At 32.0% G+C, this 23,262-nt stretch overlaps 1 protein-coding gene across 6 annotated transcripts in view; it reads left to right on the top strand.

Annotated features, from left to right (window-relative positions):
* The window catches only part of VPS13A (vacuolar protein sorting 13 homolog A), a 238,714-nt gene that overhangs the window by 103,147 nt on the left and 112,305 nt on the right, over positions 1 to 23,262 (top strand). For all 6 annotated transcript variants that reach the window (XR_004230796.1, XM_031945506.1, XM_031945511.1 and 3 more), the window contains 6 exons: positions 1,349 to 1,496; positions 11,911 to 12,052; positions 13,620 to 13,747; positions 14,650 to 14,819; positions 21,797 to 22,008; positions 22,679 to 22,911. Coding sequence is in view for 5 of the 6 variants with exons in the window: in XM_031945506.1 (XP_031801366.1) it covers positions 1,349 to 1,496; positions 11,911 to 12,052; positions 13,620 to 13,747; positions 14,650 to 14,819; positions 21,797 to 22,008; positions 22,679 to 22,911 (1,033 nt within the window). In the remaining variant the exon portion in view is untranslated. The remainder of the gene's footprint in view (positions 1 to 1,348; positions 1,497 to 11,910; positions 12,053 to 13,619; positions 13,748 to 14,649; positions 14,820 to 21,796; positions 22,009 to 22,678; positions 22,912 to 23,262) is intronic.

The raw sequence follows: 23,262 nt of genomic DNA, 5'->3' as shown, positions 1-23,262 counted from the left end.
AACTTTTGATGTTACAGTTTACAAGATATATAGGATATCCCAAAAGCCTTAGTGCAATTTTAGGCCAATAATCTGGTTTAAGTTTTAACATTAAATTATGATATATTCCTTTAGATCAGGGGTCCTCAAACTAGGCCCGCGGGCCAGATGTGGCAGCTGAGAACATTTATCCCCCTCACCCAGGGCTATGAAGTTTCTTTATTTAGAGGCCCACAAAACAAAGGTTTTGTTTTTACTATAGTCCAGCCCTCCAACAGTCTGAGGAACAGTGAACTGCCCCCTATTTAAAAAGTTTGAGGACCCCTGCAGATGATTTTTTTGAATATTTGAGATGGTTTTATTTGCCTGTTCATTAGGCTAATAGCTTTGGGAAATAACTCAAGTATTTGTTTTGGAAGTATCTTTTCTTGATAGAGGAATTCTTAACTGTAACCTGTCATCTTACACACTCTTTCAAACCCCCAAATACTAGTAGTTTTACAAGTAAAACCAATATAATGTTAAAACATATTCTGCCTTGATCCCTCCATATCTAAAGTATTAAGTGTAATTATGGAAATCATTAGGAAAGACATTGGACTGTGTTCCCAGGAAGGCAAAGCAGATTGTCGAATAGCTCGAAAGAACTGGGGATGTTCAGCTTTCAGAGAAAAAAAGCTTTGAGGGAGTGTACCTTATTCTACTTTTTGTGTAATTGAAGGACCAATTGATAAAGTGTTTATTAAGCTCTTAATGTGTGATAAGAACTATGCTAATTACTATGGATTCAAATTAAAAGGTCTAGACAGTTCCTACCTTTAAGTAACTTACATTCTAATGGGGGAAGATGATGCATAAAAGGAAGTCTAAAGGAGTTGGAAGAAGAGGATTCTGGTGAGTAGTAGAGAAATCCAGGGAATGAATCAAGGTGATAGTTGAAGTAAATAAGCTGGAGCCCTTCATCAAATAAAGTCTGGTGTAGTGACACACCCATCTTGAGAATAAGCTTCAGGAAGGAGTGGGAAAGGCTTTCTCTCTAGCACTTAGAGAAGTACAGAAAGTGAATCAGAATTGAATTAAAATTTTGTCCTCTTGGCCTAGAGAGAAATTATAGCAGTGGTTAAAAATTATAGGGAGGTAGATTGAGCTTTTATATTAGAAAAAAGACTTCTTGATAATGCTAATAGTGAAAAAGTGAAATGGGCTGTTTCAAAAAATAGTGGGCTTCCCCCACTGGAAGTCTCAGGCTAATGCTGGACAAACATATTGTAAATGGCATTTAAGACATTCTTCGTCAGATACTGATTGAAATAGATGGCCTCTGTATGGGACAGTGCTGACCATTAAAGCAATCTTTTTTTAATCACAGGTCTCAGTTTGTTGAAGGCCAGTTTCCTGAAATACTAGATATAATGCAACCAATAAATCTTGAGGTTAATGTTCAACGAAACTTATCCTGGGAATGGTACAGAGAAATTCCTGCTATAAATCTTGATGCTCAGCTTAAACCAATGGAGGTAAATGTTTTCTTATTGCTCTTTTTGCATATTATTTAAAAAATTATAGATAAGCATGGTATTTCTTAATGATTTTCTCAAACATACAAATCTTTTATTGATTGTATGTATATGTGCATATATGACAGTTTTTATATATAAAAATTTTATATTTATATGCATGTGTATATAACTGAATTTTTTTCTCAATGGTACTTGTGATGTGATTGAAAATCTCCTATGTATTTATGTGTATGTGCATATACACACATATTATTATATAAAATATATTTAACTACTATGTTTTTAATACATTTTTTGTGAACTGTATCATTGGCAAAGTCATCTAACATTACTAAAGGTATTGATGGAATGTACCTTCTACAAGTCCCTAGAAGTAGGGAGCACTAGGGAGGTCCACCTGACCTTGGAGTGCTTCTGTTCTAACAATCTGTCAGTGATTCTAAAATCTTCTGGCTTTGGAATAGGTGATCTGAGGTCTTCTTCCCTCTCCTTCAACTTTGAAGTACTATTGTTCTGGCACTGTCGATGATTGTAAAAATTCTCTGGCCTAGGAGTATAATAATATTCCTTCCCTTAGACTTTAGGGAAGATTGTATTAATGATCCCAAGGCCCTCTGATCTAAGAATGCTATTATTCTAACAATCTGTCTGTCAACAAACACTGATGACTGTCAGATATACATGATTTGCTGGTCAGTGATAATAAAATTCCTGAGACCCCCTCCTCAGTTTTACCTCTGAGCCATAAAATTAGCATGTCAGTAACATGAAGCACCTGATATTTCTGTCTTTTTCCTATAAAATTATTTTCTTGCTCCTGGTTCTTTGCTAAATTCTTTTGGAACTTAGCCTGCTTCAATTGATGTTACAATAAACTTTGCCCCTTTACTTGGAGGTTGGTTCAAGCTTGTAAATTTTTTTGAGACACCTTGCAACACTGGTCTGTGGTCCCCAATATTTTGGGGTCCTTTCTGAACATCAAAATTATTCCTAGGAAAACCTAGGAAATGAAGCATTGAACACAAAAATAAGATAGTTTTTTATTAAGGACATTTCTTTCCAGATTAATCATGATATTTAGATTGATCTAGATTTTGGCAAAGTATTTGATAAGATTTCTAATATTTGTCCCTCACAACAGCCTTGTAAAATAATCACTGTATGTATTATCAATCCTGTGTTACCTATGAGAAAACTGAAACTCCAGTAGGTTAGAATTTCTAAAGCTTTTCAAAATTTGGTCGGGAGGAAAGATTCAAGAGGCATAAGAATATATTATAGGGAACAACAACATATAGGTTAGTTGACTAGAAATGGGAGAATGTTTGAGAAGGAATGGTTTAAAATCCATCTGGAAAAATAGGTTGTAACCAGATTTTGAAAAGCTTTAAAAATCCTAAGTCAGAGGAATTTGGATTTTAACTAGGTGCAAAAGGAAGTTAACTATATATGGAAAAAATTTATCACTAGAAATTTAGAGAACTTGGTAATTTTTTTTGATCATGGGTACCTATGAAAATGTATAAAATCTAGAAGGTATAATTCTTAAAGAGCTGAGTCATGGGAGTCATCATTGGAAGGAAACTTGGATTCCTTGGATTGACCCTCTTATGATAGGTGAGGAAATTAAATTCAAAAGATTAAGTGCCTTGACCAGGTCATATAAGAAAATATAGTAAATAATTATATCTATATTAATATCCATATTTTATTTATACCATATAAATTTATATTATTAATCACAAATATTATAATTATAATAGTATAACTATTAAACAACTATATTAATATTAATAATTAAATTATGTGAATTATGCAAATAAATTATTTGTATAAATAAATATATGGTAAAAAAAATTGTTTCAGTTTATGCATACAAATGGAATCCTTAAGTGATTTTAGTAATGGAAACTGAATAATCTTAAATCACACAAACACAGCAAGCAAAGAAATTTAATTACTTGGCTAATCAGAAGGTAATTTATTACCTTATCTTTTATCATATCACTTCTTTTTAACCTTCAACATATAAAGAGACATTTCTAGTACTATTTTAAACATCTAAGTCATTATAGTCAACAGAGAAAAAAGGGAAAAAAAAAACCTGCCATTGTGAGCAGTTATTGCATTGATTAGAGTTCTTAAATTTATAAAAGTTGATTTTTTTTTCCTGCATTCACCGATTTCCCAGCTACTCCCTTAGTTTTCTTTTTTGACCCCACCAAAAGAGTTGTGTTTATCACAACATCACCTTTTCTTCTTTTAATATCTTTGGGTTACAGATCTAGCAATGAGAATGCTGAATCTGAGTATATATAATATAGCAACTTTGGGGGCATAGTTCCAAATTGTTTTCCAGAATATCTAGATTAGCCCTGCCAACAGTGAGTGTATTTATTAATGGGCCTTTCCATCCATAAAGTGGTCCTCCTTTAAATCCACTTCTTAGAACATTACCTTTATTAAACTGTTCTTGATCCTCTACCAGGGGTCCTCAAACTACAGCCCGCGGGGCAGATGCGGCAGCTGAGGACGATTATCCCCCTCACCCAGGGCTATGAAGTTTCTTTTTTTAAAGGCCCACAAAACAAAGGTTTTGTTTTTACTATAGTCGGGCCCTCCAACAGCCTGAGGGACAGTGAACTGGCCCCCTATTTTAAAAGTTTGAGGACCCCTGCCTAAACTGCTAGTGCTCTTGTTTCCAAATTATCTCATAGCAGTTTTATATATTTTATTATCTTTTATACTATTTAATTTCTTTGGCCTTCTGGCTAAGTTGTAAACTCAGTAGGGAAGAACTGTTTCACTTATGTTTTCATATCCTTGCTATTTGAGTGCCTATCTTGTTTTTGAGATCCTAACAAGCACGAATATTGTAAGATGAGGACAAAATATAGACAGTTGAGAGCTGGAAGTGTCAGAATTTTTGTTTCTTGTTGTTAGTAGTTTTCCAAATATAAAACTGAATTTTAACTTTATATCTGCTATCTTTTGGAATTCAGGGAATTAAACAACTAAACCAAAATAAGGAAGACAATTTGGGAATAGATCAATAATAGTGGCTCATATTTCACTTCAATATTTACTCATCCTGTGATGTAAATAGTGCAAATGTTGTTATCCTCAGTTTTTAGGTAAGGAAATGCCTTATCTATATTAGTGAAATAACTCCCTATATTATTGGGTATCAGATGATCAGCTGCCATTATGTAATCATTACTAATATAATTATTGTTACTGTCTTAACCATTTCAGTTTGGTAATAATACCTTAAATTTATACATACACACATTTATCTGTAGAATTACATTGTAGAGTTCATAAAGTACTTTCATTAATTTTATTTTCTTTTGATCCTTATGACAACCTAATAAAATATATCTTATCTCCATTTTTAAATGAAGAAAATAAAATGCAGAAAAGGTTAAGTAGAGTCAGATTTTAAATAAGAGTATTCTGGTTCTAGTTCTCTTGGTTTTTTTGATTTGATCACCAAATGATGGCAGGCACTAAAAGTTGGGGCTAGATCATACGAAGAATTCATAATGACCCTTCTCTTTGGCAAAAGGTAGATTTAAGAAGAATAGATTTCAGACAAAATAGAGGGATGCAATAGACATAGGGAAGGGTAAATATGAAATAGAGTGGGGGAGAACATATGAAAGACAAGGTACTCAGTGGAACTCAGTGAAGCTGGGGCATGCTCTTGGCTGGCAGGCTAAATCCTGAAAGGGACTAGTCGCACGCTAAAAGAGGTAGATATAAGGAGTAGAAGTTGGGTTGGGAAGCATAGTGGAGTTAAGGGAGGATAACACATGGCATGGGGGAAGGGGAAAGACATCACAATTGTAATGCCAGTTGAAACTGGCTAAGTTTCAAAAGAAACTGTTTTCTCAGGATCTTGGTTGGTTATGACCAACAGATTGTTTATCTGACAGTCAGCAGTGTTTGTAGGTCTATGCTATAGTATTCTTAAAGCTAGGAGATTTTAGAATCAATAGACAGACTGTTAGAACAATAGCACTCTAAGATAGGAGATCTCAAGATTACTGCTATATTTCCTCTAGAAGCTGCAACTCATCATTTTCACCCTACATTTTTGGACCTTAGAATTTTCACTTAAAAAAAATAATTATAGCATTCAGTAAGCTTTTAATAATTTAATCCATGATAGCAATTTCATAAACTTAGGCTGGAAGGAACTTTAAAAAGCTATCTAGTCCATTCCTGTTATTTTACAGATGAGAAAACTGAGGCACATGAAGGTAGTAATTTTTTTTCTGCCTTGAAAAAATTTATTGGTCTCTTTATGTAACATCACCTTGATTTTTGAATAAATCCTTTCCTCTATTTTTCAGTGAGCTATCCTTAATAACAACGAACCAAAATGAGAAAAAAAGCAGTTCAGTAAAACCAGCCACCAGCCAACACATTATATGAATTTGATTCTATAGCCAAAGTTCCTTGTCAATGCAAAGAAGAGATAATTGATCATTTTCTCAGATCTCTTCTACAGCAAATTCGTTATATAGGAAATTCTACATGGGATTCTTGATGTTTAATTTTGGTTTTTAGTTTTTTCCATTTATATTGATACAATCATTGTGAATATTTTCCCAAGTTTCTTTTGTTTTAACTCTGCAACTGTTCATATGAATATTTGCATGCCTCTGCATTTTTCAACTTTTTCATTTTTTACAGCTCACTTTATATTATATTCATGTATCATGTAACCTCCCTGTGCTTCAATTTCCTCATATTTAAAATGAAGGGATGAGATTAGGTGATCTCTTAGATCCCTTCTGGGACTCTAGCTTACATAAACTTTAAAAAACAATCACCACCTAATGCCAGATAGATTCACAAGCATATTCTATAAAATATTCAAAGAACAATTCTAATTTGTTCTTTACAGTAATTCCATTAAATTGTTTCCTAAAATAACAAAAGATAGAGCTAGAAAAAAAAAAATAACATAATTTATCTGGAAGAACAAAAGGTCAAATAATATTAGAGGAATCAATGGAAAAAATGTGAAGGAAGATGTCATAACCAGATATATTACAAAAATGGTAATCATCAAACAATCTAGTACTGGTTAAGAAATAGAATAATTGTTCAGAAGAATAGTTTAGGTATACCGTATATAGTAGCAAATGACCATAGTAATTTCTAGTGTTTGATAAACTCTCAAAGAGCCAAGCTTTTTTGCAGGAACTTACCATTTGAGAAAAACTGAGCAATACAATCAGGCAAGATAGTTCCAACTGATGAACTTTTGAGTTTAGATTGAAACATTTTATTTTTCTTATTTTTCCACTCTAGCAACATGCCTAATATATTAATGTATTTCATGACTTATCATGTGTGGTAAAATTAACATTTTTAAGATTACAAGAGAAATTTCCTGAAACACTAAGGATAATTCCAGGAATTTTACCCCATTCTGAAAGAAAAGAAAAAGAAAAAAACCCAACTAGGTAATTAGCAACTTTTTGCTAAACCTTCCTTGACTCCTATCTTGTTTGAAGTCCCTTTCTGCTCTTTTCAGAAAGCACCCCAGAAGGTATTAAGGGACATGGCAAGGAGTGAATTAAGCCAGGGGAGGCCAGATTCTCCTTAAATGTGCCACCAAATGTTGAGATTCATAAGGGACTTCAAAATGTTGGAGTTGCAGACCAGTATCGCGATTTATCTCAAAAGAATTTGCTTGCTTGAACCAAAATCCAAGTCAAGGGGCAAAGTTTATTGTATTATATTATATTAACAATTATATTAATTATATTAACAATTATAACACCTCTGCTATATCTTCCCTAAAGTCTAAGGAAAGAGATATTATTGTATTTCTAGGCCAGAACAGTTTTTTGATCATTGACAGACAAATTCTTAAAACAATAGCATGCTAAGGTCAGGGAACCTTAGAATTATTGCTATGTTTCCCCTAGAAGCTGTACCCTATCAATATGGAGTCCATAGAGTTTTCTTGGCAAAGATACTGAAGTAGTTTGCCATTTACTGCCCTCATAAATTAAGGCAAATAGGGATTAAGGGACTTGTCCAGAGGCCTAATAAGTGTTTTAGGCCAGATTTGAAGTCAGGTCTTCTTGTTTCCAGATCTAGTGCTCTATCTAACTGCCTCTAATTGGCACATATTAAGGGCTTAAGAAGTATTTATTGAATTGAATTATTATGATTATTTGTATATGTGAATTATCCTTCTAGATCATTATCTTATAATAATTTGCAAAGAAGAAAACACCCTAGTCTCAAATTATGAAAGATCTGGTATCAAAAACAGCAAGTTATTTGCAGAAACACAAATATGAGAAACTAGTAGCAGCAGTTTTTTTGGGTGGGGAAATAGTGCCATTTTGTATTGATTATGTATTTAGTTGGAGATGAGCTTCATAGATATTTGAACCACAGATAATTCTTCCTAATTATACTTTCATAGTGGTGTTTTTCCATGTCTCCTATTAAGATATGGAAGATTTCACCAAATTGGTTATAGTGCTATTTTGCTTTGTCTTTAAAATATAAATTTGATTGTTGATTATATGTGAACTTAAGTACATTAAAATTTTTATTTGGGAAAATGGAGCCAACATAGTAGAATAAAGCTCTTCTGAGAAGATAATTTAACATATAAGAACCAGTATGAAAGATCATTTTTAAGAAACTTAACATAGACAAACTGTTTAAACATGGAAAAATTATGTTTTTTACATGTGTGTGAATATATATATTTATGTGTGTGTGTCTGTGTATAAGATTCACATCAATAATAGGATAACTCAAAAGAAAGATTGGTAGAGTTAAGATAAAAATAGCAATCATGTTATACAAGTGAGGTGTAGAGGAAGAATAGGCAAAGAAGAATTAGGGGGAGAGGAAGGCTCAGTTTTGAAAACCTAGTCACATCAGGAATGAGTTCAATAGGTAATACTATATGTATAATATGAAGGGCATAGTACCCTCCAAAATTTATAAAGAAAAAAGGGGGGAGGAATGGATGGATAGGGAAGCAAAGGGTGAGGGAAGAAGACAAGGGAGGGATCCTTGGGTAGGTGGGGGGAGGTTAAGTAATAGCAAGGCAAGTTATGGAGCCGAATTTAATTAAAGAGGCAGCAAGAATAGGAAAGATGTGTGTCTATGTGGGGTTAGTGTGAGTATGCATATGTATATATCTGTATATGTATACATAAATATATCTTAAAATGTAGCTTGCTTGGGAGTGATGGGGTGGAATGAAAGGGGGGAAAAAGAATAAAATAAATAAAGTTAAAAGCAGAGAACCAAAGAACAATTTACAATGAAGTACATAAAAAATGGTCATTCATGAATATTATAATTCTACTATTGTGTGTATGTGTATGTGTGTGCTTTTCTTGATCTGGTAATGTTATATAATTTGAATCCTCCCTGATGTTCTGCTAGGCACACGACAATGTTCTCATTTGTTTTGCTTTACTTTTGTTTTATATTTCTTTTCTGTTTTCCTTTTTTTCTTGCTCTGTTTTTTCAGATAAAAAAATAAGAGAAAATTTTCTATTAATGTTTATTTTGTTATATGTTTTCTTTTACAACATGACTAATATGGAAGTATTTGTCTTGCACATGAATAACGTATATATAATTCCTTCCCTTCTCAATGAGAGAGAAAAGAAGAGGGAATTTGAAACTGAAAACAACAACAAAAAAATGAATATTAAAGTTTTTTTTTATATGTAATTGGGAAAAAATAAAAAAATGTTTAAAGTCACTGACAAGTATAGTCACATTCCTCATTGTCACCTCTCAAATTATTTTGATGACTTGTTTTTAATAAATTTTTTTGTTAATCTGACAAAAAAGTAAAAAATTTTCGTTTGGCTGTGTGTGTGTGTGTAGAAGTAAAGAAAAGGGAAAGGTGAGACAAAAAAAGAGTTTGAATTAAAAAATATGATATTTATTAATTTCAAAAGCTTATATAAATGTAAGGAATCTTAAGTTAGTCTTGGCCATGTTTTTTGTGTAACGTTTTGCTGAGAATATAAGAAAGTACTTGCAATTACCTTATGGAATCCCTGGAAAACATAAAGAAAGTAAGACATCCTTTCTTGTCCATTTAATTAATGAGTATCTTTTATTGTTTACCCTGGAAACCTGGCCAGTTCCTGGAGTAAACATAGTCCTCCTAAAGGAATGAACAAATATTCTCCTTTGTGGGCTTCTTGTGATGGAGCATCCTGTATCTAGGAGTAGCTACTATATCTTAAGAGTCATGTATCAAATGAGAATACGTGGTGTAATACATTCTTTGTTCTCAGCCTTTACAAACCCCTTAGTAGAAATTTTGAGAATTCACCTACAAAATACTGTGCAATTTGCTTAGCAATGGGACCCAGTCAAGATTCTGAATAACTGTGATCATGGATTCTCCTTGCCAAGGAAATTCAGATTTTGGTGCTTTCTTGGAGTGATAATAATGTATGTTGTATGTTTATTATAGTGTCTTTATTGTTATGACAGCCTCTGTGTTTAATTGTATGTTACTTTTATGCTATTAGTTTCCTCTTCCTTTATGACTTACTTAAATAAAAACTGTGATCAATAATAAATCTATGCCTTTCAAGACTATATCTGTTGAATATGAATTTTGAACCTAGATTATTCTTACATAAATAAATGGATTCTCCTCCCTGTGAATTTGAAAAAAAAAATACTATAGTGAGATGTTGCCAATATAGTTACTGTTTTTATTGCATTTATAAACGTATGTAATAGAAAATCAGGGAGTGAGGACATTAGGACAATTACTTATAGACTCAGGATTCTCATTAAAAATATTTTGACCAATTAAATATTATTAGAGTTAAAATTTTTGGAATTGAAAGGAGCGTTAAGAGATCATCTATTTCAGCCACTTTTTTTTTTTCCCCAGAAATCTCAGCGATTCTACAAAATTTAAGTTTCTTAAAAATCTAGGAAGCTTTTGTGCCCCACTAATTGCATAGACTCTCACACACAGACACTTACACTCTCTCTCTCTCACTCACTCTCTCACTCTTTTGTGAGCAAACATGAATTTAAACATAGCTCATAGCTGCTGTAGTGAGCACACCCAGGGACCCACCTTCACTGATAATTTTAAAGGACCATAGGTTATGTAAAAAGCATTTTAAGTAGTATATAGAATAAATACTCCAATGAGTCCATTTATTCATTTGCCTATGCTTCTGAAGTTTTTTTTTTTTTCTCTCTTTTTTTTTTCTGTTTTTATCCAAATCATTTAAATTCCCCATCTTTTAAGTTCAATTTCCTTGGATATCTCTTGCATTATCGTACTTTAACTACTAGTGGATGCTGACCTCCTTCTATTGTGGCTATAGCAATAACTTATATTTACAAAACACTTTTCTTGTTACATTCTGGTCAGCTCTTCATGTTCCCATTTGGGGGTTCGGGGTTCTTGGCAAATGTACTGATGTGGTTTGCCATTTTCTTGTCCAACTCATTTTACAGGTCAAAAACTGAAGTGCAAAAAGGGTAAGTAATGTTCCCACAGGTACTATTTCTAAGGTCAGTTTTGACTTCAGGAAGATAAGTCTTTCTATCCACTGAATCACATAACTGTCTGACACTTAAAGGTTTTCAAAGGGTTTTATTCCCAACAGTATTTTCACAGGCATCAATATCCCCATTATTTAAATTATTTAAATGAAGAAATGAAGATCCAGACTAGGTATGGGAATTTTCCAAGAACATATAATTATTAAATGTCACCTAGAATTTGAACCTAGATATTTGCATCTTGAGTTTTCTTTTTCCTACACCACAAATTCAAAACTTTGATTAACTCTACATTCCAATTTCATTTTTGTTTAATGTTTTAGTAACATAAGATCAGACTTCAACTATTATTATAATACTTAATTGTTCTTTCATATACAATTGTTACAATGATTAATTTCATTAATATAGACTAGGTTTTAATTCACTATTTTATAAATTTATAATCATCAGCCCATAGTATATCACATTATTTCAAGAAATTATAATTATTCATAATATTCTATGTTCCATATAAAATTTTGGTTTTAAAAAGAAAATATTCAAGAAAATGACAGCTTTAAAGTAGTAAAGTAACAATTAATATTCAAAAATACAACTAAAAAAATACCTTTTAGTTTTAGAATATATTTAGGCATTTAATTTCTGTATGATTAGGACATCTTTGTTGTAACAATACCTTCCACCATTAATTTACTCTAGGTCTTGTGACCATTTAGAAAAGTAAAAGTATAGTTTGTATATATTCATTAATTTGCAAAATCAGTTGTAGAGGACAATTGAATACTGATTTCCAATACTTTTAATATTGATATTTCAAAATGAGGATTTTCTATTTTCTGTTTACTTTGGACAGCTTATTTTAAGTCAAGAAGACATGACTATGATGGTTAAGATGTTGTATGAAAATATATGGATTGCAAATCCTTTTCCTTCTGCACCTGCAGTCATAGAAGAGTTTGGTGGTAATAATCCAGCAACTCAGCATGTTTCTGGAGGTAAACTTTAAGAAATAGTATAGGACCACATGTGTCTGTTAATATTTATTAGTTCTAATTTAGAAAATATGACAAGAATTATTTCATTAATATTTGCACATCTGCCCAGGATTATCTGGTATAAAACCATTTTTATATTATAAAATTATAAATTTTATAATTGTAAAATATATTATAAATAAATAAATATTATAAATTTTATTATAAGTAAAAGGTGAGTATTGACACAATTCTCTATTCCTTGTTACCTTTTGCTTCTTTCCTTTTCTATGATGATTCTTAAATGTATTCATTTGCATTTGATGATCTGATGATCTGACCCTGTTTAACATTTCCAGCTATTTATTGCATGATATCAACCCTAACTCTTAAGTCTCCCTCTCTTCCCATATCCAGTCTGGTACAACATTTGTTGATTTTACATTAATTACATTTCTCTGGTGCGTTACTTTTTCCTCTTCTGACACTTCCACTATCCTTGTATGGGTCGTCTTCATCTCATATGTGGACTGTCACAATAGCTTTCAAGTTGATCTCCTTCCTTCAAGTTTGTTCCCACTTTAGTCCATTCTCCACTCAGCTGCCAAGTAATCTTCCTGAAGCCCAGGTTTGACTATATTTTCATCAGTACCACCCACCTCAGTAAAACTCCATTAACTCCCTTTTATCTCCAAGGTCAGATATAAAATCCCCTGATTGTTGTTTAAAGACCAAAACAGAAAAGGAAATGGAAAATTTATATTTAAAAATAAAACCTTTTGTTTTATACATTACTTTTTCTGATCGGAGTGGTATTTGGTCCTTGTTTTTTATTTAAAAGTATACTGAATCTAAACTCAGAGGACACAAGTTAAAATTCTGGCTTTTCTACTTACTACCTATGATCTTAAGCATATCACTTTAACAATTCAAGGCCTCAGTTTTCTCAGCTGTAAAATGGGGGTTAGTGAAAGAATAGAGATGTATAGGCTATGTAAACATCTTGCTGTCTATATCATGAATATTTGGAAGAAGTTTGTTTTTTGTTTTGCTATCATTAATTTCTCTTTGCACTGCTAAACATCTTATAAAGAGAATTACCGGGATGACTTGCTCTGAATAATAAAAGTAATGTATCAAACAAGTGCTTGAACCCAGATTGTTTGACTGCCTTACTAGATGAATTTTTAAAATGGGCTTTTGTTGTAGGGGCAAGCATGAAGTATGATTTTACTTCAAACTTTGATTTGTTCAGCAAAAAATTCTTCATCCAGTTCATTTGTGACAAATTATATGTTATGTGTGTATTCATGCACACATCACACACACAGTGTAAATTTTCCAACTGATTCTCCTATTCCTGCATAACCTAATATATTAAGTAATAAAGGATGCTAGTGAAATAAAATTTTTTTCTCTGCTATGTTTGTGGTGGCATCATCTCTGGTATCTTTGATTAATGAAGTTTTATTATATCTTTGTTATACATTCTCATCTGCTAAAGTAACTACTAAAGCTAAAGCTTCAAAAAAAAGTGCTTTTCTGTTTTTAATTCTCATGCTTTTCATTGCCTTCAATTTTTTCTAAGGAACAACTGTAGTGACAGCAGCAGTGGTGGAAATGCATCCACGTGCACCACGTGTTAAAACTACATTAAACTTCAATTTCAGAACTGATTATATGACTTTAACTGTATATAGCCCAGATCCTAAAAATGTAAGTAATGGAAACAGGTAAAAACATCAATGTTACTTTTTAGTGGCATAATTTTTATACTAGATTTTAGACTAGTTATGAACAAAAGTGCATGAATATGTGAAATTACTAAGGGAAAGAATATAGAAAAGAGAAAGAAATATAAGAGCTGAACTTTGGTTGATCCCCTCATTAATTTGTTCAGAAATAGATGAGGAATCAATAGAAGAGATAGAAAGAACAATTAAATTTAGAAATGGGTATCTGAAGCCGAGGAATGAGGGGTGGTCAATTTTGTCATGAACAACAAAGGTAAGAAGCATTACTGAAAGGGTTATTGTATTTGATGATCAGGAGGTCATTGGTGACCTTTGAGAGAACAGATTCATTAAAAAGGGGATATGCAACTCTTTTAAAAAGTTTATAGCGTTAAAGGAGACCTAAGACATATGTATGAGATAGAAGGATTGTGGTCCTGGGGAAACTTAGTTGTGATTTATAGATAAGATGGAAAGAGCAGTTGCACCCAGGGAAAAACTGAAGATATGTGTATATTTAGCATAGGAACTATTTCCACCCCCACTCCCCCCAGACCCCCCCCCCCACTCCTTTTTCATTTTTATATTTTTTGTGTCTACCACAGTACTTTGTATATGATATATTTTTGTGGAATTAAATTAAGTGCTCCCCTTCTTAGTAAGCAAAATTTCTGATACTCTAATATTATCTGAAAACACAGAAAGCTAGGTATTCATATATAATAAAGAGATTAATCAATTACAGTGTACAGATTAATCAATTACAGTGGAATAAATTTTAAAATTTGATATATTCAACAAATATATTGAACTACTTTTCATTACAATGGGGTTTTTTGGGGGGGAGAGCAAATTAATATTTGTTCTTATTTCTCTTCCAAATAGACTACTTTTGTAGATGTTCGTGATCCTCTTTTGAAACTTGCAGAGTTTAAATTGGAACAGATTTTAAGTGTTGCGAAAATGTTTACAGATGATTCAGTATTTCTTTCATTCTCTTTGAAACACTGCATATTAGAAGATAAACAGAGCCATATCCAGAATGCATCTCCACAGTATGTATAGTAATAGTTTTCTGAGTTTATATTTAATTGATATTTGATTTAATAATATTACAGATCTTCACCAAAATGTCATTTCCAAATCAACTTGCAAAAGAAAGAAATACCATCAGCAACAATAATAATGATAGACATTTTATATCATTTTTAATATAGAGACATTTTAAATATGATTTCTTCATCCCTACAGCAGTCTTGGAAGATTAGTTCTCTATATATTGTTAAACTTATTTTATAGATGCAGAAACTGAGGATAAGCAAGTTTGTTGTGCTCCAGAGTGATATAAGTATTATTTAAGGCAGTAATTGAAAATAGGATTTTTCTGACACCTAAGTCAGCTCCCTTTCAACTCTACCACACATTTTGTTCATTAAGTCGTCATGTTAGGTAACCATTAAGAAGCAACTGTGTGGTAGTCAATTATCTTCCCCAACTATGTACAGGAATTGCAATGGAGAGCTTCCAAAGAATTTTCATCATCACAAAACTTGTTTTCTATGTCTCATTATTTGTGTGAGTATAGATGATAATGACCAGAAAAAAACTGAAGGCTTAGAAAGGATTACATTGCTAAAGATTACAAAGTCTTGGACAAGACTTTGGAGGGAATTTTGGGAAACATACAATTAGGAGGACTGTAATAGATCCTTAGTAGGAAGTGGCAACTGAACTAAGTCTTGGGGGGGGGGAAACTGAGGAGTTTCTAAAGTGAGAATGAAGAAGTGTATTTTGAAGATGGACTATTGTTTATAAAGTCAACAGCTATGTGCTAGACAAAGAATGGCAAAAGTCTTTTTTCTTGCTCATTGATTTCAGTCATGTTTGACCCTTTATAACTTCATTCAAGGTTGTTTTTTTTTTTTTTTTTTTTTGGCAAAGATACTGGAGTGGTTTGTTATTTCCTTCTCAAGCTCTTTTTATAGATGACGAAACTGAGGCAAACAGAGTGAAGTAACATATTCAGGATCACACAGTTAGTAAGTTTTCTGAGGTCAGATTTGAACTCAGGAAGATGTCCTCCTGACTCATCCGAGTATAACAGAGAGAGAGAATGTAAGCATCTATGAACATCCATGATAGTGCAGATTAAATTGGAGGTCATCTGAAAGGGAAGGTAGTAGCACTATAGATTATAGGGAAGGCCTCTTGGATAAGGTAGGATTAGGTAAGCGTTGAAACTTGAAAAAAAGTTAAGAGGTGGAGAATTTTAAATGTAAGGAATATCCAGTTAAAAGGTATGAAGTTGGAAGTTGAAGTGTCATGTTGGAAGAAAACAAAGTCAATTTGAATGGTACATGTAATGTGTGAAAAAGAATAAAATTGATTATCTTTAGAAGCTTTGAATTAATTCTTGAAATCTATTTATATGTTATTTTAGAAGCCAGAAGAAGCCAGTAGGTCTTCTTCAGTAGGTGAGGTAGCATTGTCAGATCTGGAATATTGGATTGACAGCTGTATGGATGATGTATTGGAAAGGGGAGAACCTGGATCTAGGAAGCTATTGTAATAATCCAGATAGGAGGTAATGAGGACTTAGATTAGGTGATGGTTATATGGATAGAATGGAGCAAAGATTTAAGAGTTTTTATTGAGTTATAGTACACAAAATTTAGCTGTGAGCAATGAGGGAAAAGGACATGTCAGTGTTGATTGACATTGCAAATGAGGGCAACATCTTCAACAGAAATAGTGACATTGGAAAGGGCAGGGGGAAGGAAAGGGAGCTTGGGTAAGAAAAATTGGTTTTACAAATGACATCCAATTTGAATTAGCTATGGAAAATCCAATTGGAGATGTGGTACTTGAGTTTAGGAGCACACTAGGACTAAATAGATCTATGAAAGGCCTTAATAGAAGTACATGCTAGAACTAGGGGAATTCATGACATTGAGAGATTATTGGAAAAGGACATGACTTAGGAGAGAACCCAGGGGTACACAGACACTCCAATAATACTGCCAAGGATATTGTGAGTGTGCAGGAAGAGACCATTCAGGAAGATTAGGCTGATCATAAGTGTTACATGCTACAAAGAGTTTAAGAATGTTGAAGATTTAAGAAAAAACAATTGGTTTCAATAATCAAAATCTTCTTACCATCCTTGGAGAGAGCAAGTAATTGATGATTAAGAGTGTGATTAAATGAGTACAATTAAAAGTGGGTGAAATAACTTTTTTTAGGAGTTCATCTATAAAGAGAGGAGAAGCCTAGGATGATAGCTTGATAAAAGTATGGCAGGATCAAGTGAATGTCCTTTAAGAATAAAAGAGATCACGACATTTTTGTAAGCATGAAGAGGCAACTGTATAAGACTAAATTATACAACATTTGGTGATAGGGCACCTACTCCATGTCCAGGCAATATGCTAAGTGCTGAATATAAACGAAATGGCCAAAAAAAAGTTCCTACTCTCAGATTATTGATTTGGTGTTTCTAAGAATGAGGAATGATGGGAAAATGACTGGTAGGAAGAATACATTTGTAAATATACACATACATAATGAGAGAAAGGGAAGGATGCGATGTAATCTGTAGATGTAATAACAAAAAAGGGAAAAAAGAGAGAGTTCAAATTTAGTGTCCAAGTAAGACATTTCCCCAGAAATAAGGGGAAAAAAACTCAGAATATAGCCCTAGAACAGAATTCAAAACATATTAGAAAGAAATAGAAAAAGCTGGAAAAGAAAGCATTCAGATACTGTAGTACTGCAGGAGGATTGCAGAAGAGATAGCTGCCATCACATTAAATCAGTGGAGGGCTCGGAATATATTGTTCTGGAGATAGAAGAACTGGGATTACAATCAAGAATAATCTTTCCAGGTATAATCCTGGGGTGTAGGGGAAAGAGGGAAGAGGCATTTACTAAAATGGAGAGCTTTCAAGCATTCCTGATAAAACGATCAGAACTGAACAGAATAATCCGACTTTAAAATGCAAGACTTAAGCAAAAAAAGATAAACATTAAAAGCAATCATGTTAAAGTAATGTTAAACTGTCATCTCTATAGGATACATTAGTCATTATTAGGGTGGTTAGATGGATTCTACAAAAAAGAAAGAACATAAGAATGAATTGATCATGTTAAGATGATAGGTGAGAAAGGAGGATAACCTGAAAGAAGGGGGATGGGAGAGAATGAAGAAAAAGTCATCTCCCAATAAAAAAGACACATAGCAAAGTGTTTTTACAGTGGAAAGGGGAATGGTAGTAGCAGGGTTTGTTGACACTTAAACTTTAAGGAGGGAAATATATATCTACCTATAAACATGACATATGTATGAGCATGTGCTCAGTAAATAATAAAAATCTGTGATTCAACAGAAAAGTAGGTAAATTGTCATGAGAAAGGGAGGGGTGGATAATAAGAGAGATCATATAAAAGTAGGTAGTGGTAAGAAGCAAAATAGACTTTAGAAGAGGGACAGGATAAAAAGAGCAAAAGATAAACTGAAGAAAATAGAAAGGAGGAAAATGTATAGTTAGTAATCATAATTGTGAATGTGAATGGGATAATCTCACCCATAAAAGGAAAGCAGATATCAGAATGTATTTAAAACCAGAATCTTATAATATGTTGTTTACAAAAAACACTTGAAATAGAGAGACACTCAATTAAAATAAGGGACTGGAGCAGAATCTAATGCTTCAATTGAAATAAAAAAAGCAAGAAAAGCAATCATGATTTCTGACAAAGCAAAAGCAAATATCTAATTGAAGAAAACCACAGATGGCTAAAAAGCCCTCTCAGAACTAGATAAATAGCCGTAAAATAAGAAGCAAGTTAAAGAGATGAATAAAATCTTAAAATCTTAGAAAACTCAGAAGAAACTGTAGGGGAACAGAAAGAAATGCATACTTTTTTTTCAAAGTGTAAATGGAACTTTCACAAAAATTGACAGTGTATTAGAGTATTAAAAATCTTGCAATGAAATGAAGAAAAGCTAAAAACATACCCTTCAGAGAATAATGCAATAAAAATTATGTACAATAATGGATCATGGAAGCATAGAATAAAATTAATTTGAAATTAAATTGAATGGATGAAAGAAGAAATTAAAGAAATAATAATGTCATTAAAGAGAATGATAACTGTGAGACATCATTCCAAAATTTGTGGATCCCAAAGCATCCAAAACAGTACTTAAGAGAAAATTTTTATCTTTAAATCCAGAGGACATTAGTGAATTGGGCATCAAACTAAAAAACAAATAACAATAAATAATAATAATAATAATAACAAAAACATAAACTATTTAGATTGACAGAAGAGAAATAGAATACTTAAATAAAATTTGCAAGGGAATTCTACCAAATACTTAAGAAACAACTAATCCCAATACTTTATGAATTGTTTGACAAATTAGGTAAGGTCCTTATTTCAAATTCCTTTTATGATATTCTTAATGGTTTTAATAGCAGAGCAGAGCAAAGAAAGGAAAGTAAATTGTAAATCAATTTCCTTAGTGAATACCTTTGCAAAAACTTCATATAAAATACTAGCAAAAGTAAAAACAATAAGCAAAAACAATTAATCAGATAAATTATAAACTCTGACCAACTGAGATTTATACTAAGAAGGCAAAGTTAGTTCAATATTAGAAAAACTATCCACATAATCGATTATAAAAAAAACAACAAAAAAAATTATGTGATTTCATCAATACATAGAAAAAAAGTTTTTGACAAAATATAATACACATTCCCATTAAAAATTAAATTATATTAATTTAAAACTAATAGAGCGATTCTTAAAAGGTCAAGTATCTATCTAAAACCAAGAGCAGTAGTGGAAACAAATTTGAAACCTTCCCAAGAAGATCAGGGTGAACCAAGCAAGGATGTTCATTGTCACTACTATTATTTAATAGTTTAGTAGAAATGTCAGCTATTGTAATAAGACAAGAAAAAGAAATTAAAGGAATAAAAAAAAAGGCAGTGAGGAAACAAAAGTCACTCTTTGCAGATTATGTAATGCTTTAAGAGACCCCTAGGGAATCAACTGAAAAAACGAATGGAAAACAAATACACAACTTTAGCAGAGTTGTAGTTTATAAAACAGACCCACATAAATTATTAGTTATAGAGATTCAGCAGCAAGAGAAAGAGAAATTCTGTTTGAAATAATTGTAGATAATACAAAAGTGTTTGACAGATCTGAAGATCCAAGATTGGGGCTAAAAGCTCACCATTTGTGAAAAATTGCTGGGAAAATGGGAATGCAGTAATGAGGCATAGACCAACATCTCACATCATATACCTAAGTAAAGTTAAAATGTATAGTGGGTTTAGATACAAGATGTGATACCATGAGCAAATTAGGAAAACATGGAACAATTTTCCTGTCAGGTTTATGGATTAGTGAAGAATTTATGATCAAATAAGAGCTAGAGAGTCACATGGGAACACAGTTTTGGATACATGAAATTTAAAAGCTTTTGCATAAGCAAAGCTATGTACCAGGTTCTTCTGATAAAAGCATTCTTTCTCAAACACATAGAGAACTGAGCCAAATTTATAAAAAAGCAAGCCATTCCCGTTGACAAATGGTCAAACTATATATGAATAGGCAGTTCTCATAAGAAATTAAAGCTGTCGACAATCACATTTAAAATGCTCTTAAGTTACTACTGATAAGAGAAATGAAAATTAAAACAACTCTGAAATACCATCTCATACCTATCAGATTGTCTAACATGACTGAAAAAGAGAAAGACAAATGCTGGAGTGAATATAGAATTTTGGGAAGATTAAGGCATTGTTGATATATTGTGAACTGGTCCAACCACTATGGAGAACAATATTAAACTATATATAATGGGTTATAAAATTGTGCATAACTTTTCACCTAGCAATACTATTAGGTCTTTGGCTCAAAAAGAAGAGGAAAAGAACCTATTTGTACAAAGATAAATATAGTAGCTCTTTTTGTAGTGGCAAGAAAAAATTGAAAATTGGTTAGCGAATGGCTGAACAAGTTGTGGTATATAATTTTGATGGAATACTGTTATGTTGTAAAAAAAATGACAAGCGGGATGATTTGAAAAAAACTGGGAAGATGTATATGAATTCATGCAAAATCAAATTTATTCAAAATCATGCAAATTTGTATAAAAATGTGAAGTGAGCAGAATCAGAACATTTTTTACAATGATGCAATACAGTAAGGTTGACTGATTATGAAACACTTAGCAAAAGAGTCTCAAGACAATTCCAAAGGACCTATAATTTTAAAAATAAAAGATTTCTCTCTACTTCCCTTGAATGCAATTTGAAGCATGCTTTTTAAAAAAACTTTTTTTCCCTTCATTTTCTTTCACAAAATGGGCAATATTAGAAATAGGTTTTGTATGTCTTCACAGATATTAATATCAAATTGCTTTCCTTTTCATGGTGGGGGGGAGCATGATTGAAGGTAGGAAGAAAATTTGGAACTTAAGATTTCAAAGAATGAATATAATAAATTTTTTGCATGTTAATTGTGAAATATTCAAGAAATAAAAATACATTTTAATGAAAAGGAAACTGTCATGTAGTGAGAATTTCAAGAAAGTAGAAATGCTTCCTTTGTTGCTTTCTTAGGACCACTTTTTCTTTAAAATACCTTAAATTTGCTAGCATGTAAGCTATAATCTCAGGAGAAACAGGATTTATATGTCATGCACTTTGTCAGGTGAAACTTTTGTATCCTTTCCTAGAGTAATTTTTTTTTAATGTATAGGTTTATAAAGGAAAGCAGTTATAGTGAAATAACTTTATCAAAATATTTTTAAAAAATTAATCTGGTTTTGTTATAAGTGTGCTACTTAATGCTTTCATTGTTATAACTAAGTGAAGCATCTCCACAGTATTATTATATAGTTAAAAAAAATTTAGGAAATCTTGGAAATCTTTGAATGTGTGGTCATTCGTTAGACTTGATACATATTGAAATTGCCTCTATGTAGAAATGATGCAATCATTTCTTTCAGAATGATTGGACTTACAGTTGGCTTTGAAAGAAAGGATATGATGGATGTAAGATACAAAAGAAATAAAGATGGTATTGTGATCGATGTAATTTTACAAGAGCTATATCTGTGTGCAAGTATAGAATTCCTGAATGCAGTTGGAGATGTCTTTCTTACAGCCTATTTTAGTGGTGTTGGACAAACAACTTTCCAGCCATTTACCCCAAAAGAAGGTAAGTTACTAGTATGTACTGATCTGATGGCTTCAATTAATTTTGCTTTAGTGTTACAAAAGATTTGTTTCTTGGTGAAATTATAAATGTGATTCCAATGGTTTTTCCATATTTTAATATTGTCTGACTTTAGAAGTTTTTGGTTTTGTTGGTTTTTATTGGTAAATAAATCATACTATTTTAAAAAGTAGAAGATATGTGTGTGCATGCACATGTACACATACACACATGCATGTAAAGAAACATGTTAGGAATTTAAATATGCCCCTTATGAGATTACGTTAAACATCTTAACTTTACCATAATATTGTTAATATATTATAGCCAAAGCCCACTATGGAATCATGAAACAGCATAATAAATAGTAATAATAAATCAATTAAATAAAAATTCTTTAGTATTTCACTACTTCTGATTTTATCTGTGTGAGTATTCCCTTTACTAATGAAATTAGTGCATTATTCATGAATTAGATGATCTTTGAAATTTTGGGAAATAATACTCATGGCTCATATTGTTAATCTGGTGAAGAGCTTCCAAAAATCTAGCTAGCCTGGTCCTTAAATGATAAACACAAGGGTCAAAGGTTCATACTCATTTTAAATATGGAGAATATCTAGCTTTGTTAGTATATAAGATATAATGTTAATATTTTGTATGTTATTTTTAGTGCAATTAGATATGGAAGAGAAATGGGAAATGAATATTTTGATTAAAAACCCAGAAATTGTGTTTGTGGCTGATTTGTCAAGGCATGATGCTCCAGCATTAGTACTTACAACACAGTGTGAAATCTGTTGGAAGTGGACACCACTTTTAAATACAGTAACGGCTGCAATTAAAGATCTCCAAGTAAGAGCATGTCCATTTCTCCCAGGAAAAAGAGAAGGCAAAGTCACTACGGTTTGTATTCACTTTTAAATATCTTAGTTCAAATTAATTTTTAAATGTTGTGTTTTTGTTTTTTTCATATGTAATTTCTCCAAATATATATTTTCCCTATCCAGGGAGTTATCATTTTCAACAAAGAAAAATAAAGAGGCAAAAAAAAAAAGTTTAGCAAAATTAAGATTATATCGATGGTATTTGATAGTGTCTGCAATATTCAGCACTTAATACCCTACCTCTTCAAGGGGAGGGACATGTATTTTCTTAACTTTTCTGAGGGATCCACTGTTTACTGTACCTTGACCATACCCCCTTGGTTGTATTGATTTGTATTTCCATTTAAAAAATAAACTTCTTTTGTTTTCT

Source organism: Sarcophilus harrisii, chromosome 1 (genome assembly GCF_902635505.1).
Source record: "Sarcophilus harrisii chromosome 1, mSarHar1.11, whole genome shotgun sequence".
NCBI lineage: Eukaryota > Metazoa > Chordata > Mammalia > Dasyuromorphia > Dasyuridae > Sarcophilus > Sarcophilus harrisii.
Note: the sequence above shows the minus strand (reverse complement) of the source record. Positions and strands in the feature narration are given on the sequence as shown.